The sequence below is a fragment of the Equus caballus genome, chromosome 10, assembly GCF_041296265.1.
Source record: "Equus caballus isolate H_3958 breed thoroughbred chromosome 10, TB-T2T, whole genome shotgun sequence".
NCBI classification, from domain to species: Eukaryota; Metazoa; Chordata; class Mammalia; order Perissodactyla; family Equidae; genus Equus; species Equus caballus.
The window spans coordinates 72,448,480-72,476,172 of record NC_091693.1 but is presented as its reverse complement, the minus strand read 5'-3'; the positions used below and the strand labels follow the sequence as shown (position 1 = coordinate 72,476,172).

At 37.5% G+C, this 27,693-nt stretch overlaps 2 protein-coding genes across 4 annotated transcripts in view; one reads left to right on the top strand and one right to left on the bottom strand.

Annotated features, from left to right (window-relative positions):
* Nucleotides 1–27,693, top strand: part of TRAPPC3L (trafficking protein particle complex subunit 3L) — a 55,403-nt gene that overhangs the window by 4,737 nt on the left and 22,973 nt on the right. Inside the window, exons 1-3 of one of the 2 annotated variants that reach the window (XM_001504122.4) lie at nucleotides 13,006–13,414; nucleotides 14,720–14,817; nucleotides 17,584–17,683. In XM_001504122.4, coding sequence (XP_001504172.2) covers nucleotides 13,373–13,414; nucleotides 14,720–14,817; nucleotides 17,584–17,683 — 240 coding nt within the window. In that variant the 5' untranslated portion in view covers nucleotides 13,006–13,372. Of the gene's footprint in view, nucleotides 1–13,005; nucleotides 13,415–14,719; nucleotides 14,818–17,583; nucleotides 17,684–27,693 lie in introns of those variants that run through there. The other variant, XM_070223678.1, reaches the window with a different exon arrangement.
* CALHM4 (calcium homeostasis modulator family member 4) lies at nucleotides 1,030–5,778 on the bottom strand. Of its 2 annotated transcripts, none has more exons than XM_001502695.4 (2): nucleotides 5,127–5,778; nucleotides 1,030–1,654 (listed from the first exon to the last, which is right to left on the bottom strand). In XM_001502695.4, the coding sequence occupies exons 1-2, from the start codon at nucleotides 5,682–5,684 to the stop codon at nucleotides 1,265–1,267; spliced, it is 948 nt and encodes a 315-aa protein (XP_001502745.1). In that variant the 5' UTR covers nucleotides 5,685–5,778; the 3' UTR covers nucleotides 1,030–1,264. The 2 variants fall into 2 exon arrangements, with proteins under 2 accessions (XP_001502745.1, XP_070079778.1); XM_070223677.1 differs by lacking the exon at nucleotides 5,127–5,778 and adding an exon at nucleotides 2,953–3,003.

Here is a 27,693-nt window from a genome sequence, read left to right as displayed (position 1 = left end):
TGGCTTCCTTAAAATTGATTTTCTGTTTGTTTCTATTATGTTTGAAAGATCCATAATTTCACACAAAATAGACTCTTTCTTCTATGATGCATAAAAGTAGATTACCAAGTAATTGATTGTGTTTTAGACAGTCATGTTCTCTGGTCTTCTTAAAAGTAGATCTGGAAAGTCAGCCTGACTATTGGGAGTTGGTCCATTGCCCAGTGAGCAGCCGTCGTTTGGGTTTAGAAAATAAATAAAAGCCCTCATTTTGCTTATTTTGGCCAATGAACCAGTTGCTTAATACTACATATATCAGAAATAATCAAGATAAATTAGAAAGTTGTCAGATATTAGAAGTGCAAAGTCATGCAGAGAAAAGTCAGGCAGGCATCCCCTTTTGGAGTTCTAGATAATGGATAGACAAACAGAGGGTGCAGTCTTGCTTTTTCAAATGGATTTTTGAGAGCAAAGGTGTAATTTGGTAATGAAAAGACACAGATGGTGTCTCTGTGTTGGAGCATCAAGGGGAAACTTTCTAGAATAAACTTTACACGTCATGGCTAAAACAAATGTTCCTGGTGTGGAGGTGCTCCAAGTAACGTTCATGATACTAATGATGATACAATAATGCATCGTCTTCCCCTGGTTGTGACAGGATGACTCAAGACTGTCTTGCATGGGCTTCTCCTTTACATACTGCCAGTTTAGAAAGGGCTTTGTATCCTGATTCCCAAAAGTTCAGATATTTAAGCTTGAATAAAGAGGAGGAAGCAGTGAAAAATTCCTGGATGTTATATAGAGGTAGAAAAAAGGACAACCAGAAATTAGAGACAGGTGAAATAGAAGACATGGAATGCAAAGAGAAAGGGAGAAAGTAACATGTATCAGCACTTACTTTATAAAAGGCACTATGCTAGCACTTTGCTTATATTATCACATGTAATCTCCACAACAGCTCTGTGATGTAGCTACTGTGTGCAGATAGCAAACTGACACTCAAAAAGTTAATTATCACACAGCTACTAAATAACAGAATCAAGATTCAAATTTTGATATGACTTCAAATTCCATGTTGTTTTATTCAGACCGACATAGGCATTACCAGACCATTAGGGAAATTTCAAAAAGAGGTTGGCACAATTATCAGATCAATTGATTTTGGCTAGACTTATGTAAACAAGTATCAGAAGGGAGAGAAAAAGATGAACAGGTTACATTGAAATTCCATCATCACAAAAATAAAGTACCTGTTCAGCAACCTGAATTGTGAAAGATACTATAATCAAGGTTGTAATTCAATACCTCTTGATTTGCTTTCCTCATTATCCTCATCCACCCTGTCTCCAAGGAAGCTATAGTGATGACCTTGCAAGTCATCACCCATGCAGAGAAGACTGGGTGCTGAAATCTCCCTCCAGTCCTGACACGAAGGAATACGGATGTGTTTGATATCTTCCTTTCCAGGAATGAAACCAAATATTTTCTTTATGCGCTGCATGATGAGGAGCCGGGAGTGCTGCTCTGCAGCTTGTTCAAAGAGCTCCCTCTCGTTATGGAGCTGGTTGGTCCAGTAGTGATGCTGCAGAGAGGTGAGGGGAGAGCAGCACCTCGCCAAACAGCAGGAGACTAGGACAGCGATAGTTGCCAAGGTGATCAAAATCCAGCCCAGCATCTTCACGTAATTATTTAAAAGAAAAACATAAAACATCAATACATCAAATATTCTGTAGTAAGAAGCCATAGTAAGAAGGATTTCTTATAAAACTGAGAACTAAACTGTGGGTAAGAAATTTGTTTTTCTAGTCTTTAACGTATTAACAAGTCACTGTTTGTTCAAGGCACATTTGAAATGGATATAGGTGTGATGGAGGGCAGAGGCCCAACCATTTCAACTTGGTTTTTGGATTACAAAGGATATTGACCAGGTAACTTGGAATGGATTCTAAATACTGTCGTTGAAGTGGCAGACGCTATAACGCACCAATTACCCTTGCATAAGGTACATAAGCTACATTCTTTGCTTTTAGCTCAACTTTATTTTTCAACCATCAGCTACAGGCTCAGGCAGTCTTTGGGGACTTGATAAATATTTGATAATGATGGTGGTGAGAATGATGATATGATAGCTAATAATGGTAGCTTCCTAAGGTGTTTTCAATGGCTTCCTAAGGTGCCAACAAGTATTCATTGATATTTCTTCCTAAGTCACTCTTTCTTTTATTTCTTGTGACCAAAAAAGAAAGTGAGCAGACTTTTATGTCCCTAAATGGGTAGCACTTTATTATTTTCCTTTTCATTTCCCTCCTCCTTCAAATACTCATTTGCTGACCAGTGTTATGATTCATTTTTGAAATATGCTCTGAAAGGAATATGAACTAGATTTTATTTGTAACTATTTAGTGTCCACTTTTAAAGGTTGACATAAATGGCTGTTGTCTACTCTTAGTGTCCTTTTTTTCCTTTTCATTATTCTCTGTTTTTAATATTTAGTGGTGGTTGTGTAAAGTGAGAGACACAAGTTCCGCACATTTTGGAGAGTCAGCAGTAGGCAGCCACTGTCTGGGAGGTCAAGGTTCTTCCACAGCTTGTGATTCACCGACGGGACTGGAATTACCAGCGTGTGCCTGCTGGGGTAGCTGCACTCTGTGGAGGTTAAAAGCTACAAAGTGATGCTCATCGTGATTTAACTTAATAGAGGCCAGCATGGTAGAGGAAAGGCCATCACAGGTGCCCATTAAATCATCAGCTGTCGTTTATTGAGCCCTAGGTTGACCTCCCACCAGGTGCTGTAAGTGATGCTTGGTTATGGGAACTCAGTGTGAATAATTTGATATGTTCATTCTTTCCACAATCTTTAAACCTAAAGAAAGAGACAAAATAGCAAGCCAAGAAATGTGGTAAAATGTGCTAGTTTTTGATATGAGTAAACACGGGGCCCAAGGAAGCACAATGGAAGAGAAATGAACTCACTTAACGCAGAGGAGTATCAGGAAACAATTCCCAGCGGAGATGATGCTCAGACTTAAATTATTGAAGAGGAGTTCACCAGATGCCAGAAGTTGAGGAGAGTTCAAATAAGGGAAGAAGGCAGAAAAATAAAGTGTGAAGAGTAGGGAGAATCTCAAGAAGTTTGGATTCACAGAGTCATGGGAATTATGCGGAAAAGCGGGCGGGGTCAGCTACTGAAGGCCCTTGTATGTCATATCAAGAGTTTGGATTTGTGCTTAGGCTGGGGGAAAATCACTGAAGGACTTTATATGGAGGGGGGTGGTTCCCCATCCAATTTGCATTGAGAAAGATAATTTTGGCATGGGTATAGAAGGTGGATTAAAATGGGGTGGAACCAGTCAGGAAGATATTGTAGAATGAGGTATGGGCAGAGAAGGGATTTGAACTTAATGTAATCTTGTGGCCAACTCAGAATAATCAACTAAAAGACTAATATATATTCCTCAAATGAGACTGAAGTTTGAGATGGTTGCAAAAGGCAGCCTGGTGAAACGGAAACAGCATGATCCTCGAGTATCTTGATCAATCATTTATTAGCTCCATGAACTTATGAAAATTACATAAACTCTTTGAGCTTCAGTTTCCCTATCTGTAAAATGGGGTTGATTATACCTGTCTCTTCATATTATGAGGATTTTAGTTGATATAAAATATTTTTACAGTATATGATAAACATCTCAATAAATATTAGGTTTGTTGTCACTAAACCAAAAAACTCACTGGCTGATGGCACTCGGAACAGTAAAACTCTTTTCACAGAAGTCTGTGTATGCATCAAGTAAGACATTTTATTCTGACTTTGAGAAAATCTTACTGATGTGTATTAGATCTTAGTTTTTCTTAAGCAAGAACACTTTTTAAAATTAAAATTGCCCCATTGATTATTTGAGTTTTCACCTATCTTCACATAGCTCCTCTGCCTGAGCTTTAGGGCTAGTATAAAAAAGTTGAGACAAAGCCTGTCTTAATGGGATTTCCAATTTTGCTTAAACTAGGCCATATGCAACACTTCAGTGTGCTGTGTATTGATAGTAATTTTCTCCAACTAAATAGCATTAGCACTTCTAAATTTTAATAAGTGAAAAGTGGTGGGTCAAAAAATGTGTATGCCGGGCCGGCCCTGTGGCATAGTGATTAAGTTTGCATGCTCCACTTTGGCAGCCCAGGGTTCGTGGATTCAGATCCCAGGTGCAGACCTATACAACACTCATGAAGCCACGCTGTGGCAGCATCCCACATACAAAATAGAGGAAGACTGGCACAGACATTAGCTCAGGGACGATCTTCCTCAAGAAAAAAGAGGAAGATTGGCAACAGATATTAACTCAGGGCCAATCTTCTGCACCGAAAAAGTATGCCTTTACAATAAGTAGTTTAAAAAATAATGTGTTTTTATTGTATTGCCATGGCTTAAAAAAGCGTTTTTCCCTGAATCCCTTAGAGAAACTGATGAAAGCCAATGACTCTTTCTCTGCTGGTAAAAATGCACTTTCACACTTTTTAAATTTAACCAAAAGTGCGGTAGGTTCAGGTCTTCTTGCAACTTCACCCCACCCCCTCACACAAACCTCCCAAGGATACTAAATTTAAAACCATTATTGACGTTTATTGTTAATCATAATTAAGCTTCCTCTAATGTTAGATGAGATTTTAATATATAAGAATGCATATTTAAGAATATATATGTGCAGAAAGATGAAATTTAGTAATATAGTAATAATTTTAATAATAATATCTAAAATTCATTGTTTTCAATATGGATTCTGGACACAATACTGAGCACTTCAGATGTATTAGCTCATTTATTACTCACTCCAGTCCTAGGTGGGGATATCAATCCTATTCATATCCCCATTTTACAGCTGAGAAAAGTGAAGCATGGATAAGTTATATAACTTGTTTAAGGTTTCGCAGGTTAATAAATAGCAAAGCAAGAGTCCCATCCAGGTCTGCTGACTCCAAGGCCCCAGATCCCAACTATATTTTTATAGCCATTCTTCAGAAATCACTTTGATGAATGGCATCTAGTTTGTGTTCCATAATTAGACAATATGAGAAGCAGCAAGAATGTGAAATGTGTCCAGTGACTGTCGTTAATATGGGAGAGCATAGGAGAAAAAAAATCAAGAACTTACTTGTGACTGGTATCTGTGCAGAAGAGCAACCTCATCTCTTACGAGAATCACATCAGATGGAGCAGATTTGCAACATGGAAACCCAGCTAGGATCTCTTCCCGTTTGCTGGCACTGACATTGTCAAACACTGGGTAATGGTCCACGGATGCGAATTCGCTTGCTGCACATTCGTAGTAGGTGCCTGTCAGCAGGGTCACCGCCAGCCACGTTAATGGAGCTACGAGGGCCCTCCCGGTGATGCTGAAGAACCTCAGGCAAGCCAGCTTGCGCTCCAGGGGTCTGATTTGCCGGTGTGGAGGGGTACAGCTGCAGCAGTATTCACTGGAAATGGTCCACATCTGGCTTCTCAGAGCATAGCCAGCCACCAGAAGGATCAAGGCAGGAATGACCAGAAAAGCAGAACCATAATAGAAGTTTTTCCCGACCTGACAGGGACATCTGAACGTGAAAGAGGAGAACAGTTGTTGCCCACCAATAGTCAAAGCAGCAATTAAAGAATTGATAAATGTTCCACTCCTCTGCAGAGAAGATACGATACTGTTGAGAGTTAGGCTCATCCTTAGGAAGCTCTTAAACAAATCAGCCTATAGCCCTTCTGACCACTGGACTCCAGCAGCTATAACCATTTTATGAGATCTTACTGGTTTAACTGGTTGTGTCAAGCGACCCAACATCCTTATATATTTAAAGGATCCTAGCATCTTTCCTTGTTGTACTTTGTGAATCCTGAGCTAATAAATGCAGTTCAGATCACAGCTGGAAGAAATTGAAGGAGAGATTCACCTGGGATGAGTGAAGGGGAAAACTTCTTCAGTCTGTCTTCCCACTAAAGAAAGGATGGCTGCTTGCAAGCCAACTCTGCCATCTTTTTCTTGTGCTGCTTTGTGTGACACAAAATGCTCATCACCAGCAAATGGAGCGCTGGAAGCGAAACAGAGAACATTCTTACCTTTGTACTAGACCAGGATTTGGTTACCATAAAATTATGACAGAAAAAAGTAGAAATTATAAAATACTAGAGGGATCCAAAATTTAGGGCTGTCTTGAACATTTGTAACCTAAGACTCCTGCCAGAAGATTCCACAAGCTTTCCCAAAAGACAAAAGCAGCCTTGGGTACCCCTAAAGACAAACCACAACAAAAACATGGTAACTTTGCATAAAAATCTGTTTTTATTGACAGAGTCTAAAATAATAATGTGTTGTTTTTTAAGTTGCAAATTTGTTTATATGGATCTTTTTGTATGAAAACTAAAATATATTTCATATAAAAATATATTTCATATAAAATATTTTTATATGAAAATGTGATATTTGGGTGGTTAATAGTTATACATCTATGAACAAGAAATAAAATGATCAACCATGTAAGGTGTTTTCTATATTTATTTAATCAGTAGATATTTATTGTCAAACTTCTATATAAAATGCAATGGACTAGTCTTGGTTGGGCTTATAAAAAGTAAATGAGATATAAATGTCTCTTGTCAAATAAACTCTCAACTAGACATAGTTAAATACATAATTAGTATATTGAAACATAATGCTGACGAATGCACCCAAAATGCAGTACAAAAAGAGAAAGAAATGAAATAATATATTTTAAAAACCAATTAAAGGGAATAGAAGACAGATTTAGCAACTCCATGATCTGTGTAATAGGAGTTTCAGAAGAAAAAAATGAAGGGATAGGCAGAGAAGCAACACTGGAAGAGAAATAACTGAGAATTTTGCAGAATCAAAGAAAATTCTCCCATCAGAAGAGTGTTAGATGTTCTGAGCAGTGTAAATAAAGATAAATCCACATACAGATACATCATAGAGAAACCTCAAAGTGTGAAAAATAAAGAGAGATTCTTAAAAGCTACCAGAAAGAAGAGACACATAGCCTACAAAGAATGACAATAGACTGACAGGAGATTTATCAGTAACAATAGAGAGCAGAAGACAGTATCTTCCAAGTGCTTAGTACCAGCTAAATTATCACTGAAGACAGCAAAATAAAGATACATAAAGACTAAGGAAATTTACCACCCACAGAACTTTATTAAGAGGATTATTAAATGATATATTTCAGCAAGGAGGAAAATGAACTCTGAGGAAAGACATGAGAGAAAAACTAATAAGTACAAATACAATATTTTTAAAGTTCCTTTAGTTATTAGCTGTAGAAATAACTGCTTTCTATTTTAAAAGATGCAACTAAGGCAATACATGATTATAATAAGATATCACTCTCACTACTAAAATGGCTGAAATTTAAAACAACTGACCATACTAAATATTGCTGAAGATTTCAGAGCAACTGGAACTCTCACACCCTGATAGTAGGAATCTAAAATGGAACAACCACTTTGGAAAACTGTCAGTTTCTTTAAAAGTTAACTATTCACCCACAATATAACACAGTCATTTATCTCCTAGTTGTTTACTCAAGAGAAATGAAAGCATATGTCCATACGAAAACTTGTACATGGACATCCATAGAAGTTTTCTTTATAATAGCTACAAACTGGAAACAACATAAATGTCCATCAACAAGTGAGTGTATCAACAAATTGTTATATATCTATATAATGGAATACTACTCAGCAAGATAAAAGGAATAAATTATTGATATATACAACAACAAGAATGAATTCCAAATAATTTTCTAAATCAAAGCATTCAAACAAAGGAGTACATAATATATGACTCTATTTATATCAAATTCTAAAAAATATAAATTAATGTATACTGACAGAAAAGAGACCAGTGTTTGCTTAAGGAGTAGGGGGAGGAAGAATAAGAAGAAAGAGATTACCAGAGAGCATGAGAAGACTTCTGTGGGTTGTATCAATATGTGCCCAAGGGATTTTAATTTACAGAGGTGATGGAGTGATGATATAGAGAAGCCAATGTCATTGAAAGAAGAATTTATTATTTCCATTTACCAAGAGAAGGGGGCATGCCAGGCCACACAGGGCCACATGGAGAAGCACCAGTTTTTGTCAGGAGTCAGAAAAGAGGAGCGGAAAGCCTGGACAAGAGCTTTTATCGGGGTTTCCATGGGAAAGGCAAGGCAGGCAGGGGAAACAGCTTAAACTTGGCTAGTTTAAATAATTTTAGCCAGTTTGAGAGATAGGAGCTGTCAGCTGTCACTACTTGTCCGGTGCCAGGTCCTGGGTTGACCCAGAGCAGGGGAAATATTGGCTTCGTGTATGAGAGTTAGACAAGAAGGTGGCTCAGAGCGTGGGCTCTGAGTCACATGGGAGATATAAACTACTTTGGCTGTTAGTGTAGCCTGTAATTAATGGATGCCAAATAGACAAAGAATCTAAGATAACACAGTTAAAATGGTGGTGATGGAAAGGTTAGCTATATTGATTGATTTGATGCCTTCAGTGTGGGTACATATGTCAAAACTCATCAAATTATATATCAATTATGTTTCAATAAAGCAGTAAAATTTTTAAGTATAATTATTAAATAATAGAAATACAGTGTACACGTCATTCAAAAAACAGAGGAAATAAACAGGGGCTATTGACAGGAAAAGAGATGGTAAAGAAAGAGAAAAAGATAAAAACAAAGCAAAATGATGGTATAAATGAGACCAAACATGTCAACAATAAAACAAAAAAACTTTAGTTAACAATTGCTGAGTGCTTACTACATACTAGACACTGTTCTAAGAACTTTATCTTATTTAACCGCTACAATAACCCTATGATGAAGTACTAATGTTATCCTCAACTTTTTTACAGATGAGAAAACCAAGGTGTGGTGAGATTAAGGAAATTGCACAGGGTCACACAGAGATGAGTGGAAGGCCAGGATTAGGACCCAGGTGGTCTGGTCCACGGTGTTCACCACCACACCAAAGCTGGAGTAAACTCACCTACCGAGATTAAAAAATAGAGTCATACTGCTTACAAGTGACACACTCAAAACTAGACAACATACAAAGCTTGAAAAATAAAGATATTGAAATATGTATCACTGAGAATAATAATATTAATATTTTGGGTAAAACTGAACTAATAGCAAAAAGTGTCAAGAGTGCTATTTTTGAATACTCCCCTCCTAATAAAAGGAACAATCCATTATGAAGATCTGACCGCGATCAATTTGTATGTCTGTGACTGCATAACTTTGAAATACATAAAGCAAAAACTGATCAAATTATAAGGAGAATTCTTATAATCATAGAGAGAGATTTTAAACATCTCTATTAAAAATGATGATCAAATAAACATTAGGATATAGGAGATGTGAAGAACAAAATTAGCAAGCTTTGTCTCAGATATATAGTATTCCATACCCTAAGAATAGAGAATAAACATTTTTAAAAGTTCCCAATAAATCATTTGCCAAACACATGATCGTGTATGAGATGACAGAAGAAATTTTGGTATTAATGTCCAGTAAGAAGGAAACAGATTAATAAACATGGTAATAGAATGCTATAGAGTAGGGGTTGGCACTCTATGGCTCATAGACCAAACTGGCCCACTGCCTGTTTTGTATGGTTTGTGAGCTAAGAATGGTTTTTACATTTAAAAATAATTGGAATTTTTTTTTTAATATTTTGTGACTTGAAAATTACGTGAAATTCAAATCTCAGTGTTTATAAATAAAGTTTTATTGAATCACAACCATGCCTGTTCCTGAGGTGTCTGTGGCTGCTTTCCCACTCCAACAGTGGAGGTGAATAGTTGTGACAGAGTCCGTATGACTGTAAAGCCTATAATATTTGCTGTCTGGCCCTTTAAAGAAAAAATTTGCTGATCCCTGCTACAGAACTGTGAAAATAAATTAACTGGAGTGATAGCTATGGATATGATTAAAACTTAACAAATAACTTTAGAAGAAAAATGCAAGCTGTAGGATACATGTAATATGATGCATTATGTAAAGTTTTAAAACAAAATAATATTACATATTCTTTATGGTTACTACCATATATAGAGTTTAAAAACATATATAAGAATGATAAATATCAAGTTCTTGGGAGTGGTGACCACTGAGGAAGAAAGAATAGAATGAAGGAGGGTATAGGATATTTCACCTGTCAGTACTACTTTATTGCTTTAAACAAATCATGAAGTATATACAGCAACTTGTTCAGTACATCTTGGGGGTAAGTACCACATCTTTGTATGTTTTTAATTTTATATTAAAAAATCCGTTTAATAGAATATATGGGAAGTGAGGAAGTTAAAAACAACATCGTAGAGCATTCTTTTGGGGGACTATGTAGGAAAGGATGGAGCATTGATTGATGAAAAGTCACTATTTGAGTGTCAAAGTCTTGCTGCAAAGGAGTTTGTTGATGACAAATTCTTAAGGTTTTATTGTTGTTCAATTGAAAGAACTAATTACTTCATCTGCAGTACCGATGTGTAACCTGTCAATGATTTGAATGATTACATCTGTGAGTAATCAATTTTCTTTGGGGCTTTATAGCCAAATGTTCCCCTTCTTAAAGCTGGCTTGCTGTCTCCAGTTTATCTAATATGTAAAATGCCTGCTCTTCAGCAGGGATCCACCAGTTCATTCACTGAGTGCATGCTGGCACATGGATAAGGAAAATCAGGTCTGACAGCCAGAGTGTCTTCAGTGGGATTGGGGTGCCAAGCAAATCAACACTAATTTTATGTAAAGAAATTCGGTTAAAGTAAACACCCAAAGCAGCCTTAACTAGAAAAAGAAGTTGCAAAAAGATAACAAGCTCCTGGACCAGATGTCATGGTAGCTGGAAGCAGCATTACCTTGTCTGACAGTGTGTGGATGATCTCCGATGGTGATCCTGCAGCTGACAGATCATATGTCCTCCTCCTTTAGCATCTCCCCAAGTCTCTACTCAGCCGCCCAGAGACCTCTCAAGAGAGCAGTATAGGAGGGTCGCCTGGTTCATCATTTCCTTGGCTTGGTTGGCTGCAGTGCAGACATGATGAGATTGAAGAATGCATCGTTTTTCCAGCCCCAGCTCTGAATTCAGTCCTAGGCCACCAAAAGAACTCAATACAGGAGGAAAAACTCTTCTGCGTTATTTTGAAATGTTTCTTCTTCCTAGTTTACTTCCAGAGCAGACATCATAAACCTGTTCGAAACATCACCTACCTCTGTGCTTTCTTCTGTTTAAACAAAGGGCGGTTTTACACAAAAAGAAGGAGCTTGGGGAACATAAGGCTCACTCTGATCACAAGAGCTGCTGAAGGTAAGTGGTTTCACAGGCTAGAAAGCAGCAAACCAGGGTCCCGGCCAGTGCCTACTGCTGTGCTTGGGCGGGTGGTGCTCTTGTAGGGTAGCGCCTGGCAGGGACTCCTTCCCTAAGGCCTGTGGTGCTGGCTGCAGGGGCAGGGCAGAGGGGGAGACACATAAGTCTGGAGGAAGACCTGGCTTTTTCTAATGTACCCACCATGTCCTGAATGCTCTTGGTGGCTCTGATGTCACCAAACGATAGCCATTAGAGTTGAGTGAAATCAATTCCTGTACCATCACACCCTTCCCGGCAAGTACACAGGACCTTTCTGTATTTTTCTCAGGAATCTCTCATCCAGAACCCAGAATTGCTTCCAAACTGGACCCAGCAACATGCTGTCACCATATGTTAGTGGGTTTTGCGAGTCTACCTCTAAAATATTTTGCTCTAACATAATTAGAAGGTGTGTAGAAGAAAAAAATTTTTGATTTGGAGTCAGCAAATTTAGCCCAAATCCCTATTCCTTGCCTACTATTCAGCTAACCTTGAACAAATTTCTTAACTTCTCTGACTTTTAGGTTTCTATCCCATAACATGGTAATGATTACCGTACTGACTACTTCACAGATTGTAGTTGAATTCAAATGAGAAAAAGAAAATGAAAACCATGCTGTAAACTGTAGTTTATATAACTATAATGTGTTATTAATCTATACTGTACAACCCAGCAAAACTGATTTTCCTCATAATAGTGTCATTGAAGATAGGCACTAATGGAAATACCTTAAATATTGTAGAATTCCATTGAATATATCCACCTACAAGAATAATCTATAGCAATTAGTGTTTCTATAGTGCATTATAATGTGTTTTATGGCATACATTATCTTTCTGATACTCACAATTATCCCGTGAGTTGGGTATTATTATTGTCATTTCACAGATGTGGAAACTGAGCCATAGAGCAATAAAATGGCTTGCCGGAGGCCACACAGCCCGTAAATGGTAGAACCGCGGCTTAGCCTGACTTCCACATCCTCCTAGGCTCCTTCAACTACACCACATTCTTCTTCAAAATAGCCACTAGTCTGTCACTTTATAGCAAGAGTTTTCCAGAACACATGGGGCTTATTGACTCAAGCTTAAGTGGGAAACTACTTTCTTAAATGGAGTTTTATGCTTCTTTCCCGGAACGGTTTTGATCCTCCGCACCCTGCAGTTGTCAAGATGAGAGAGTTTGTTGTTTTAATTTTATCTGTACTTCTGCACAAATAAAGAGAGCCTTCAAGAGCTGACGTCTCAGGGACTATAGGAAGAAAGCCAAGGGCTTGCTTTCTCTGCCAGAATCATTATACATTATTAAACTGTAGAACACCCATTTTGAGCAACAGTTTTATGAGAAAATATCAGCAGCTAAACTCTATCAATCCTTAAAGTTGCTGTTTATGAAGCAAAAAAGGTACCGGCTATATTTGAATTTTGTAATCACACAAGATGAGGGTCTGTGATACCCATTATTTGGGGTATAATGTGATAGCCGTTAGAGTTGTTGATTAGGTTTGAACCCAGGATTTAGTGGCTAAAGATTGCTGATCCTGTCTGGAATTCACACAACAATCAATATGAAGACTGAATAATGCGAACCTTTAGATCTCTCTTGGACTGTGAAGGTTTCTGTCTGTGATTTTAAAACAATGCCTTGGCATGAGAACAGAACACCACTCTTATACTCCCTTGGGCTAAAGAATTTTCAGTAGCTGGTGCTTCTGGTCTGACTTCTCACTTTCAGCTTAATGCCTCTAGATTACAGCTCCTCCTCGCAAGTGAAGCAGGACGTGATCAGCGGCAAGATACGAGGCTACCAGGCTGTCCTGGTTTGTGATGGTTTTCCTCTTCAGTTCAGCAAAGAGCAAAAGCAGGAGAGTGCAGAAGTAGCACTCGTGTTTCAAAGCAGGGAGGAACTCAAAAAAAACAAACCAAAGGACAAAGATTGGCACACCTCTAAAGAAGAAGCCAAAAAAAAGAAATCGAAGATCATATTCTTCATCTATCCAGCGCTATGTCTCGCCCTACACACAGAAGACCAGAATACCGTAAAATAGTAAGATCTTTTTATAAATATATTCTCAAAGAGATTTTTTTCAACTTCAGAGAAAATGTTTTCTTGAGTGATTTCTGACTTATTTTGAAAGGTGTCACTATAAGTAGATTTTTTCAGTGGAGCAAGGAAGTGTTTAGCGGAGTGTATCACAAATGACAACTCTGGGAATAGTTGCAATGATCTCTTACACACTGTAACAGGATAATCGATTCTTTATGCATATTTTAGGGTCTTCTTTTCTGACTAATTAGATCTATAAAAATGTCAAATTTTTCTTTCATCTCTGACAGAAAATATGAAAAGATTAAACAATGCTTTGTATTTCATACTTGTAATTCTTTGTTTCATACTTAGGAAATAGGAAATGAATGTATATAAAATAGTTGATTATGTGTTAAATTGAATAGGAATAGATCATCAAAAAACTCAGGATTAAAAGATTATCTTTAAACATATATTTCCTTGTCTTAAATGTGTTTATTATTATTATTTGTATATGCTATTATCCTTTCTATATATTCCAAGTTCAGAGTTACTTTAAAAATTTAATTATTTGAGATTAGATTTAGATAAATATTCTTCTTTAATCTTCTCACTATAGTTTTAGACATTCAGAAGTTATGGATGTGAAATCTCACCATTAAGTTTAAAGCTCCTTTAATTATTTCAGGACACTGATGGGTGTTGGATAAAATTAAGCTAATTTCAGCCATAGGTATAGAATTATATGACTAACTGGCACACCTTGGTTGGGAATGCCTGCAGATGACCCCTCTGGCATTCTGGGATCAAAGTATAAAGAAAAAAGAAATCTCAAAAATTTGCTGCTACAGTTGACTTCCTCCTGATGGTCTCCTTGGCAGATTCAGAATCCATTAGGGATTGTGCAGAATCATGAGAAGTCTCACCCAATTATTTCTTTCAACTGAAAACATGCTCGGCATATACCAAAGGCCATTCTAGAACGTTAGAAATTTATATCAGCAACTAGTATTCTTTTAAAAAACTTCCTCCATGAAAATACATTGCAAGTTATATAATGGAAACAAATGCACAGAAAGACGTCCTTGTGTTAAAAAATTTATTTTATTTCACAGCTCTCCCCACCCACCAAGTAATGTATCCGATTATGGGTACAATTTGTTCTTAAAAGTGAAAATTGTGGCAATAATTAGAAGGAGGGTGGAAAAAGTGAACAGATGATCTGGAAATCTGCTTCCAACTAGAAAGATTTGTGGAAAAGTAATAGAGTAACATATTGTTTGTAACTTTGCCTGTAACATAAAACCAACCCTTTTTCTCTAGAACAAAGATCTTTTCGTCCTCACCTATGGAGCTCTGGTTGCCCAACTGTGTAAGGATTATGAGAAAGATGAAGATGTGAATAAATATTTAGATAAGATGTAAGTAGAAGTCTTTCATTCTTGTGGAATGTATGTTGTTTCTTAGCATCCTCTGCATTTTGTCCACCTCTGATGACTTTCCAGTTCCATTTCATCAGCTCTTCTCTTCCTTCAATGATTCACATGTTAAACCGAACATAATTTCTGACAACTGCCATTTGGATTGTCCTAAAGTAGAAAGCAATAGGAAGGAACTTCTTTTCTATGAATATCAAGCGTGGAATGTTTTTTTTTGGTTAGAAATCATTTCTTTGCTAGTCGCTTATAAGCAAAGGCTGTGGTAAAACCAAAATCATTGTTTTAACGCTATGATGGATCATCAAGTTGGAATCCTTTCAGAAGTCTTTTGTTCAAACATAACTCCTTCCAATATAAACATCTACTTACATAAGCAGAGACCATCTATGGAAAGAAATGCAAAAAACTACTAACGGTAGTTTCCTGAGAGAACTGGGAGAATGAGGATTATAGTTGAAGAGAGATTTACTTTCTCCTATGCAGTATTTTTATTGTTTGAATGCTTTTACATTACTATGCTTTACTTAAAAATATATTAAATAGAGAAACTCACTATTTCCTTTGAAAATAAAGACCATTCTTTTTGACTTTATTCATGGGAATTCTGTCTGCACAAATTCAGCCTTTAATTTTCTCAGAATAATTATATGATCATCAGATTCATGCCCAATAATAAAATATCTGTCAGTATTTTTTAAACCTCTTAATAATGGATCCTGAAAAGGACACTAAGAGGGCAGTGATTGGAAAACCTGTACTAGTTAGAAGATTTAAACAGATTGAAGGGCGAAATTAGCCCAGTTGAGCATTTTAGAGCTTTTTAAAGTTTACTTTATTTTATTTTCAGTTGGAATACAGAAAAAAGACAAAGGAGAGCTTGAAAGATTTTTTGTTTTGAACCCTTGGTTTCCTTCCTTTCTTTTTGCTTATTCTTTTTCTATTGGAAAGTTCTTTTCCATGGTCCTGTGTTTATTTTGGTTCACACACTTTTTTTTTTCATTTCTTCTTAGTCAGGAGCACTCTTTCAGCTAAACTGTCTGTAATGGTGGGAGCTGCTTAAACTGTTTTACACTTTGGTCATCCTTAAACATGTGATGTAGCATTTCCAGAAGTTACGCCATTTTATTTAACTTATGTTAAATTGGTGTTGTTTTGTGAAACAGCTGTAGAAAATGAAGAAACATTTGTTTGACTAAAAAAATACCTTTGGTTAGCTACATGGATGCACATTTCAACAAATATGAATGAAACATTAAAGAATAAATTTTGAGAGGCTGCAGAAAAGCCTTGCCTTAAAAAAACAATAATTCACATTTGGATTTCTTTAATAGCTTCTGCTGAGAGCATCTTACATTTTTACTTTAATATGTAAAATATCTACTTTACAGAAACATACCTTTGACCAAAGCAAGATATATATACGTACACTGCACTAACCATAATGTTCTGGGTTCCCATTACTGTCGCCAGTGGCCAAGCCTGTGGATAGGCAGAAAAATTAGAAAACACTGGAAACGTTTTTTAAATCCTGGTACAACTATTTCTGTAAAGTGTATGTTCTGTTCTTTGAAAGTCTTTTCAGTGGGAACTTCCTGTTTAGGATCACAGAACATTTTTCTCGAAAGGCAAGTAAGCTAAATTGAATATTTCTATGCACTCAGAAATATAAATACAATATCTCATAGATTTAATGAATTAACGAGCACTCTGACATCAAATCCATCTCCCTCCAACCACCCAGTCACAAAATATCTCCCCCACTTTTAGACCCTATGGAGCAAATATTGCGTCTGCAACTGTGGAGTCTTTACTTTGCTGGGAATCTGTTGCTCCGTTCAAATTCCTTCACTTGTCTGTGCATGTGTGGCTGTAAAATTCAAAGACAATTTTGTGCCAACAATTTGGCAAAAGCAGTCTTATTCCTTTCTATTTCTACCATTAAGGCCATATCTCCTCAACTAGATTGAAAGTTCTTAGGTTCTTAGGTCTAGCTTGTTGAAGGTGTCTTCTCAGCCATCTTAGCCACATTCTCCGTTGTATTATCGCATCTCAATAAAAGACTTTCAGAATCGTACTTCAGGTACTGCTCAAGCTGTTTGCTGTGTGCTGGAGCTAACAGATAATACAAATAGCTTCTCCCAAGTCCCATAGCTTCAGTTTCCCTGGTATGAGAAATGAATTTTCTGAATTTGGCTTTTTTTCTTTTTACTAAACTTTAGAGTTCTAACTGCTGATGCCTGCAACAAAACTGATTTCTCTATTCCCTTCTTCCCCTCCTTCCAGATCCCATCACAGACACGCCTCCCTCCTACCGTAACGGCTGTGCTAAGAGAAAAATGAGCATCCGGGAACCACATCTGTAGCCAACAAAAAGCTAGCTAGACCCTCATTCTGTTTCCGTCAACAGCTAATGATGAGAGAGTTAGCTGCTAATGAGAAACATCAGGCTGCACACATCAGACTCCTTTAACTTTAACTTACACTGTCAAATTTGGGCCAGCCCTTACTCCTCAGACTCCTTTGCTTGTAGGAGACTAGTTAATATTTCCTGGAAGTGTTGCTCTCTGTTTCTATGGTCTGTGGGGCTCCTTAGCCCACTGCCAAATAGCCATTTGACTTGTCAAGTTTAGTTTACTTTGTTATCCTCTTGTGCAAGGGCCGATCAGATGAATCCATTCTTAAACATTGATAGACGTCACTAATTCTCAAATATTATCTTCAGACCACACTCTTCTCCTTCATCCGCAGGGGATATGGCATTGGAACACGGCTGGTGGAGGACTTTTTGGCTCGCTCTTGTGTAGGAAGATGCCATAGCTATTCAGAAATCACAGACATAATTGCCCAGGTGAGCGCATTTTTCGGTCTGTCAGTATGTTTTGAAAATCTTTGATTCGTCCTCAGTTTGGTGATTTTCTACTCCGATGGAACCAAGTTCCAGTTGTATTCATTATTAGGTGCTAAGAGAGGGGATTCTGATCGAAAAGCATTTTATTTAAGCACAGAGATAAAGCTATTGTGAACGGAGAAAAATGCTTTAACCATCTATCGATTTTTCTGAACACATAGTGTATGCGGAGTGTGTGTCCCACACAGGGAAAAATATTTTGAGAGGGTAAACAGAGGGGAATGTAGTAGGGCAACTTTATAACATGCATGTCCCGAACCAATTTCTTTATATAATCGTTTTCAGCACATGGAAGGAGATAGCCCTTGGCTGTCTCAGAGAATATTATTGTAGCCATTTCATTCCCAGAGCAATGTTTTCCCAAGAGGAAAATAAAGCTTCCTGCAAATGGAAGTGCTCTAAGACTTTCACAGTCCTCATATATGAGACAGAATTTGGCATCATCCAGAACTAGCTCAAATTTCTTAGATATAAGATGAGATGGGGAAATGCAGCCATAGTGAGACTTTCCTTAATCTGCCAGGTTATCAGATTAAATCAGGACTATGGTTATTACCCTAGTGTTGTTCATTTGAAGAAGACCTAGAAAGTGTGCACGGATGTGAGATATGTATGAGGTCCAGGGATGCCACCTCCAGGTTCTCACAACCGGCCAATTAAGTCAATCTCATTCTTCTTTTCTCTCCTGATGCTTAACATTATTATACGTTGCCGTACTGACTCTTCACATGAGTGGCAATCATAGTGCTACATGTGCCTTGTGATTCTAAATGCAGTGTTACATATCTTTTTTGTCTTTCCTCCTTACAGTATCTCTGTGAAGTTGGCAAAGTAGGAGTTATTATCCCCATTTTTCCAGATAAGAAAACTGAGTCCCAGAAAGCAAATAATAAATTGATTACTAGTACATGTGAAAAAGAAATTTGCACATTCAAAAACACAATCCAAATGAAAGATTTTCCCGCTTATTGTCATTATTACTTTCATTATGTCATGGCTAGTGGATCATGTGGTTGAAATGGAAATCCAGGTCTTCTAGTCCTAGTGTAGTGAGTTTAGCACAGGACTAAACAGGTTGTTAAAAATTCTCTTTCCATATTGGAGGACTATAACTAAGATCTTGAAACAGTAGTTTGAAAAATGAAATAATTTTTCACTAAATCAATTCTATGGGCAATACTATAAGAATACCAGCTGTTTTAATGGAAAGGAAATATTAAAAATATCTAAATGCAGATGGTTGTGTTCTATTTCTGTAAAAAATGCCATTGGGATTTTGAAGGGAATTTTACTGAGTCAGTAGATTGCTTTGGGTAGTATGGGCATTTGAACAATATTGAGTATTCCAATCCATGAACACGGATGTCATTCCATTTGTTTTTGTCTTAATTTCTTTCATCAATGTTTTGTAGTTTTCAGTATACAGTCTTTCACCTCCTTAGTTAAGTTTATTCCTAGGCACTTCATCCTTTTTTTGTGCTATTGTAAAAGGAATTTTCTTAATTTCTTTTTTGGATAGTTCATTGTTACTGTATAACAACACAACTGATTTTTGTATGTTGATTTCATATCCTGCAACTTTACTGAAAAGATTTATTAGTTATAAACAGGTTTTTGTGGTGTCTTTAGGGTTTTCTACATACAAAATCATGTTATCTGCAAAAAGAGATCATTTTACTTCTTTTCCAGTTTGGATGCCTTTTATTTCTTTTTCTTGCCTAATTGCTCTGGCCAGGACTTCCAGTACTATGTTGAGCAGAAATGGTGAGAGCAGTTATCCTTACTTTGCTCCTGATCTTAGAGGAAAAGCTTTTAATTTTTCACCATTGAGTACGGAAATGGGAAAAATGTCTCTTCAACAAATGGTGCTGAGAAAACTAAATTACCACATGCAAAAGAATGGAATTGAACCCTTATCTTACACCATACACAAAATCAACTCAAAATGGATCAAAAACTTAAACATAAGACCCAAAACTATAAAACTTCTAGAACAAAGCATAGGGCGAACTACCATGACATTGGTCTTGACAATGATTTCATGGATATGACATCAGAAGCACAGGCAACAAAAACAAAATAAGCAAGTCAGATTACATTAAACTAAAAAGCTTCTGCATGGTAAACAATCAACAGAGTAAAAAGGCAACGTACAGAATGGGAGAAAATATTTGCAAACCATATATGTGATAACAGGTTAATCTCCAGAGTATATAAGGAATTCCTATAACTCTAGTAAAAAAAAAAAAACAAAACTGCTAACCCGATTAAGAAATAGGTTAAGGATTTGAATAGACATTTCTCCAAAGAAGACATGCAAATGGCCAATAGGAATATGAAACAATGCTCAAAGTCACTAATCAGGGAAATGCAAATCAAAACTACACTAAGATATCACTTCACACTTGTAAAGATGTCTATTATTAAAAAAAAATACAAGAAGTGTTGGTGAGGATGTGGAGAAAGTAGAACCCTTGCACACTGTTGGTGGGAATGCAAAATGGTGCAGCCACCATGGAAAACAGTATGGAAGTTTCTCAAAAAGTTTAAAATAGAGTTACTATTATGATCTACCAATCCCACTTCTGGGTATTTATCCAAAAGAATTAAAATCAGGATATCAAAGAAATATTAGCACTTCCATATTCATTGCAGCACTGTTCACAGTAGCCAAAATGTGGAAACAACCTAAAAGTCTATTGACAGATGAATGGATAAAGAAAATATGGTGTATACATCAATGGCATTAAAAAGAAGGAAATTCTGCAATATGCAACAACATGGTTGAAGCCAGTCACAGAAGGACTAATACTGCATTATTCCACTCATATGAGGTATCTAAAATAGTCAAATTCATAGAATACAAGAGTGGAATGGTGGTTGCCAGGAACTGTGGGGAGAAGGAAATGGAGAGTTACTAATCAATGGGCATAAAGTTTCAGTCAAGCAAGATGAATGAGCTCTAGCGGTGTATTGTACAACATTGTAGCTATAGTCAACAATAATGTATTGTACACTTAAACATTTAAGAGGGTAGATCTCATGTTAAGTATTCTTATCACAATTTAAAAAAAACACTTAAAAGAAACAGGTCTGTTTGATATGAAACTAAGAGCATGTATTATATCCATTTTCCCAAATATCTCTTCTCTAAACCTTTCATGTCTTTTTGACCTTTCTGATGTCATGCAAATTCTTGTCTGCTCCTCCTGTCCTCAGTGAACTGGGAAAAGATCCACTTCCGCTCCCATGCAAGAGTCCTTCTTAACAATGAGGAGAATATTTCCTCACCCTTACTCATCTCTTGCGCAGACAAGTTGTCTCCTGGTCTTTGCACTTTCCTTCAAAGGCTTCCCTCTTCATCATTTTCACTTCTCCAGCAAAATGTTCTTTCACATGTGGGAATGATGTCACCCAATTCAAGAGCATTTTAACACTGATGAAGGGTCAGACTTTAGTTATGTCCTGACCCACTGAAGCTTTGCTTATAATTAGCAGCTTTCATTAAAAGGTCTGGCCTTCGGGAGCGTTATCTCGTTAATCCTTGTAAACGCGCCTCAGAGGAGGCAGGTGTCAGACGTTCCAGAGTCAGTTTTATAGAGAAGTGTGCGAGGTCAGAGGAAGTTTACGGTAGTCACATGCTGCTTGTGGAGCAGGGCAGAACCAGGAACAGAACCTGATGGTTGTGACCTTCGTTTGGCTGCCCTCTCAGACCATGCTCTTAGACAGAACACCATTATCATCCTTCTCGAGTGCCTGTATACATGCACTGTGGCTTCCACAGAACTCATGATCCCTGCCCTGGTTTCAGAGAAGGAAAAACAGAGACAGAGAGAAAGAAGATGCTTTTGAAGAGAACTGACTAGATGACGAAACCTATGCCCAGATGAGTGAAGTGAGTCCTCCAAGAGCTAGTTAGTGAAACACTGTGCGTAGGAACAGGTCTCCTGACCTTATGCTGTGCTCTACACTCTGCCGCTGAGAGGGAAAAATTATGTAACTTCAGGTATTAATAGCATCCCTTTCTCTCTTATTTTCCTCACTTTGCCTTTTCCAAAGGAGAGGTCACTCTATCACTAAGCATCTGACAAATCGCGTCGGCAGGGCTTAGACCTCAAATTCCGCCATCTAGTGGTCTGAGAAAAAAATCCCATGACACAGGCCAAATCATTGATTGGAAAAAATCTTTAGTCAGCCTTATATTTTACACAAAAAGAGATGACAGGCTAATTCTAAAGGCATCTTCCTGAAACATTAAAATGTACCCATTTTTAACATGCGATTTTTTTCGTATACAAGCCTACTTTTTGTGGTGATTGCCTCGAGGTATAACTAACTACACATTTCAAATAAGACATATAATTTATAAAAATTGTCAGCCGCATTACAAATGATATTGAAAAACTTTGGTAATACAAAATCTTTCTTCATAAAAGCTCAAATTCCCACCTTTTGTCTTTTTTTCCCTTATGAGAGCCTTGTACACTAAAAAGGGCATCTATCATTAACCCCATTTTACTGATCACGTAATTCAGACTTAGACGTCACCACAGACACATAGTAAGAAAAGTCAGCTTAGAATTCAATTCTTCTGACCTTATTCCAGTGTTTCTTCCAAATATTGTTTCTTTAAAATATGCCTTTGAAGATTTTCTCCTATTATGATCATTATTATGAGAAAAATGAAAATGTGGAATTTGCAGGAGAGTTGCCATAGCGGTTTTTAGTTGTGGTATTGAAATATTAGAAAGTTTAACTGTAACTTAACAGGCATAATCTCCTTCAGTTTATTATCAGGATGAATAGAAAATACAAAGTTACTTCTCTTTGGTCTAAGGTCTAAAAAACCTCCTTAGTTATACAAAAATATATTTCATGGTTTCCAAACACACTTATGATAAAAGTTTTATTATTAGAGATAAACTTGATTATTTAAATCAAGATGGTCATATTGACAAGAAATATTATAATATTGCCTTTTAAAAGGAATTTAAACACAAGGAGCTCTGATCCTCGTCAGATTCAGAGCAATAGTCTGATCAAGTCCAATGTAGTAGACATTAAAAGGTGAGTCCACATCCTGTTCAGCCACATTCCCAGTGTGACCCTGAGCAAATCGTAAAGACTGCCAGAACCTCAGTTTCCATATATGTCAGACGAGAGTTTTCTCAGTATAGTTCTCCTGATTTTCAGCTGTTACTTTCCCAAGCTGAAATCTAGACAGGGAACTATAATCATAAATAGCTGAATGTGGTGGGCGTAGCTTCCACGGCCTCTCTCAGAGCATCCATAGCTTCTAGTTACTGATGGTGTTTACAGCTGCTTGGTGCAGCACGAGCTGTTCATCGCGGCTGGGAAAGCTTTTTACTGTCAGGTCGATGTCATAATGATGGTCGCTCTGAGGGGTATTGAGGGAATTTATAATTTTTCAACATAAACATCACATTATTCATGTTGTCAGTGTAAGATGAAATTTTTAAAGAAAGAAAAATATGATATAAAATACATAAAAAGACTTGTAAAACTTGAAATTCTGGTCTTCAGACTAAAAAATTGGAACCCAATATATTGTACTTGTCGGAAATTCTGGAAAGCAAAAATGAGATCATTTCCTTTTAATAGTATAAATTGAAATTTTGCCTTAATTAAATAATGTGAGCAATGATTGTTTTTTGGATAAGTAATAAAAAAAATCGAAGCAATAATTGAAAGCAAGTGTTCATAGGAGGCAACATAAATGAGGATACCTAAAGCAGGAAAGGAAATCTAAATGGTGAATTTTGTAAATATCAACTCCAGGACAAAAGATTTAGGAATATAATCCAGAGAGGAGTCTAAAAGGCAGAGGAAATTTTTTTTTAGTGGTTAAATCATTTTTATTTCAATAAAGTGGTCCATTTAAGACTAGAGTTGATTCTAGAAGGACTCCAGCAAGTCCTTCTGGTCATATTTCTTTTATTCTGCTTCCGATCTGAATGCGCAAAACTGCCATGGCAGAATCTATACAAATAATTCAAATATTTTGAAGCCTTAAAGTCCTGAGTCACTTTCGGATGGTGGCGGCTCCGTGGACGTAGAATTACCATCTCCAACAAAGATTCGTACTCAGAAGCACTGATTTAATACCTCAAAAGGGACATCCAAATCTGACTTTATTAGACATTTTCAGAGGGGTGTGCCATGGCTTGGAAGGTGAATCAGTGAGGTCTCAGTCAGGAGATAGAAATCACACAATCATTTCAACAAGGAAGGTTTAGCATAAAACATTAGTAACTATTTACAGGGGACTACCTGGTAAGAAAGGGAGAAAATGCTAAAGAATTCCCTAGTGCTGAGAGAGAATACCCAAAGAAGGAACACATTTTGAAGGAGGCCCCTCTTCCCAAGGCTGAGCCTCTAACGTCTTTGGAGACGTGTGATTGAAGCCCATGGATGGGGGAAAAGGCCTCTGGGTTGCCTGGCTGAGACTGGTGGGCAGGGGATCATGGATCAAAACTGGTAAGTGGGAATCTCCCACTGGGGTAAAAGTGGGTTGAGGCGGGCAGTGAAGGAACCACGGGCCGGGACTAGCCAGCTGGGAAGGGAGTGCCACTGGGTAGCCCACGCACTACCAGTCACCATTTCCAGCAGGAGTAAAACAAGAAAAGGCACGCTAGAGCCAGGAACAGCAGCCCTCTCTCCTGCTGTGCCCCTACAGAACCTTCCACTGGCAAAGGAGAGAGATTTGCAAGATCTACCTCCAGCATCACAAGCAAGGCACTGAAGAGTGGGTTTGGAGCTGAGAGGCAACAATCCTGCTAACAACCAGCCCAGAAGGCAAGAGCCATTGTGGTGCTTGCTTACATGTCTACTGCCGTTTGTGACTTTGGTGGCCTCATGTTTGACCCTATCCAAACTGCTTGCCTACACATGAGCTGTTCTCACCTCTAAGTGCAACTCTAGCAGGCTGGTGGAAGGGAGATGTGGCAAGGGAAACCGCATTCTTTTCTTTGAAGGGTAGGGCCAACTTCCTTACAGTGAAGATGCAAAATAGAATGAAAAGCACAATTTTCAATATGCAAACTTTTCTTCTGAAAGAAAGATTTTCTGTTAAACACTGAAGTTTGTTAAATACAGCCGCTGCTTCTTTTTCTACGAATTTCTCTGTAACCAAATCTATGTCCTCTCTCCCCTAACTATTAAATCTACTCTGTTTTATTACCGTTAGAAGTGGTATTAAATGACATTATGGGCCAAGAACCGCAGAATGTGGCTGACCAATAACTTGTACTCTCTTCCATGGAAGTCCACGGAAGTGAGATGTATGGCACAATGCAGGTCGGCACGTAAGCTGCCACCCAGTGGAAGATATGGTGGGATCTTGGGGCTGAGACTTACAGCCCGCGTAAGGGTCTCAGAGGCTTTAAATCAAACAAGTGCATTTTCTGAAATGTCCATATGTTAACGTGCCAAAGGGCGAAACTTCCTTTGCGTTGTAGGAGGCAGGCGTTGCGAGGTCCAGATGAGTAAGCGAACATGACAGAACAACCTTGAAAAGGTAAAGGAACTCATGATTAACCTTACTTAGAACATCTTTATGATGAAAATAGAGCAACCTAAGCCTGCATTTTAGTTTAATGTTTTAATCAGTCTGTGAAATACAATTTGACTGTGTTTTGTGCCTGTTGATCTTCCAAGAATTTGCTGTTGCCCAGCTTCCTTTGTATATATTTCATTCTCCATCTAACCAGAACAAAAGTGTTTCACAAAGAATAGAAATAATATAGTTTTCTCAGGTTACAGTAATACTCATTAACTTTGTTTGATTTGGTACTTTATTGTACTATCCAGTGAAGTTAACTCTCTTTTGTGGGACATTTCATTTCCCCATGACGTCTGTAAGCTTTTCAAAGGGAGGGATAATTTCAGGCATTCCTGGGGGTTGTCCCACTGTGCTGTGGCAAACCAGCACATTGTAGACATTCATTAAGTACCGTTGAAGTGAATTTAGGAAATATTTGGAGATGTTTTCACACATCTACTCACTGTTGCTCCTCCTATTCTGTCCACAAGAGGGCAGCAGTCCACATTCATCTTCAAATTAAACACTCCACTCCCTTTCCCTCGCACCCCAACTCTCACCACCTGCAGAAGCCCCCTTATTTCAAGCAACATTTATTACACTGAAACTTCAGCACTCCAAAAGTGTCTAGTTGCTCACAATAACAATTCTCACTAACCAAATTTGAACTGCAATAGGATCCTGGACAGGAAAATATCTGATTCTTATTAAATAATAGAAAGTGAATTCATCTTGATAATTTTATTGAAAGGTTTATTTTTTCCCCTATTTATATGAGTGGAGAAAGTTTCAGGAGAAGAAGGACATTCATTCTTGTTACATTAAGGTCAATTGTGATTACAAAATGCAAGCATTAAATAGGTAATCAAATGATTAGACAGTACAATTCACTTAACTTACTTAACAGGCATGTATCTCTTCCAGTTTATTATGAGGACAAATAAAAATGCAACTGTATCCCTCTCTTGTCTAAGACATAAATACATCTCCCTAGTTACGCAAAGCATATTTCATGCTTTCCAAACACATTTATGATAAAAAGTTTTATTATTAGGAGAAGCTAATTAGAGATAAAATTGATCATGTAAATAAATCATTGCCATTTATTATGGAAAATATTCGAAATGTATCCTAAAATTCATCACGGAGCTAAATTGTGTTAGGTAGACTCCTTTATATTGCTGGCATTGGGATTATGTCAGGTCATCGTGGGTTATGGTAAGGATATTTTGCGGCTCAACAGCTAGGCCTCATGGAAGAATAGAAACTAAAAATCCTTCATTCCATCTTATCATCTCGGTAGCAGACATTAGCAGTTCCCTACTGCAATCCTCTGCCACTTTGGTGACTCGTCTATTCTTGGCTTACTTTGCTCTTACAGCTTCCTGCCGGCATCTTTCTTTCTCCTTTATCTTCTCTCCACTTCAGCAATCCTGCTGCTTCATGGTTTTTGCTGCCTGATAGCTTCTGCTTACTCTCTTTTTCTGCATATTTTTTATCATCCAAACTGTGACTCTGTGTGTCTCATACTCAAAGTCCCAGGAAGAGGGTCTCCAGCCTGTCAGTCAATCACTAGCCCTCTGCTGGGTAAAGCTTTCACACTAGGCCACTTCCACGCCCATAGCCAAACTATGTACTGACCGCCTGGGCTTTCCAATGCCCGTGCAAGTCCATTGTCTGTGGCCAGAACAGCAGGGTAATGAGACACAGAGCATGGCCATCATAGGGAACCCCTAGGAAGGGGATTTGGGTATGAAAAACATTCTGAGATTTCCCAAAATGGGACAAAGTCATTAGCAAAGACCTTGTTCTTCCAGTCTAGGAAATCTGTAACAGTAATTTGAGTCTTACTTTACCTATGAACCTGCTGCTCGCTTTATTCGTCTTACTGATGCTGGTGTTTCCTTTCCTTTGCTGCAGAGGCTAGAATTTGTATAGAGAATAATGCAGCAGGCTCCATTTAGCATGCTGACTATAAGGTATTGAAATAGAGAGAATTGTCATTGTTAGACGTTTTGCAGATAATAACCAAGTAAGCAAAGCTTTCAAAAGAAAACTTTCCCCTATGAAGCAGTCCAAGTGACACTACATTGTTAGTTGAAAGTAAATATTTTAGACCGTTAGCAGGAGTGGGTCAGACATTTCTCAGAACAGTAAACTTAGGGACCTTTGGTGGAAGGGAGATAACCAAATTCTCCTGGGAAAATGATGTTGTACTACAGTAGACGGTATTAAGTTTTCTTTTGAATTTCTAATAAGGGAATTAATCATAAAAGTTCACTCTTTTCCTCTAATCGTATGCAGCTTTTACTTTTGTTTCTCTTTTTCTAAATTTTTTTTCAATTCTTTCTTTTGTCATTCTGTGTTTTCTCAAAGAATGTTACCAGTG

Bases quoted from the DNA above. Each gene is read 5' to 3' on its own strand.
- CALHM4 (XM_001502695.4), bottom strand. From the start codon at position 5,684: ATGAGCCTAACTCTCAACAGTATCGTATCTTCTCTGCAGAGGAGTGGA. The intron at 1,655-5,126 runs GTAAGTTCTTGA...AATTACGTGAAG, and splicing joins TGCACAGATACCAGTCACAA to ATGCTGGGCTGGATTTTGAT.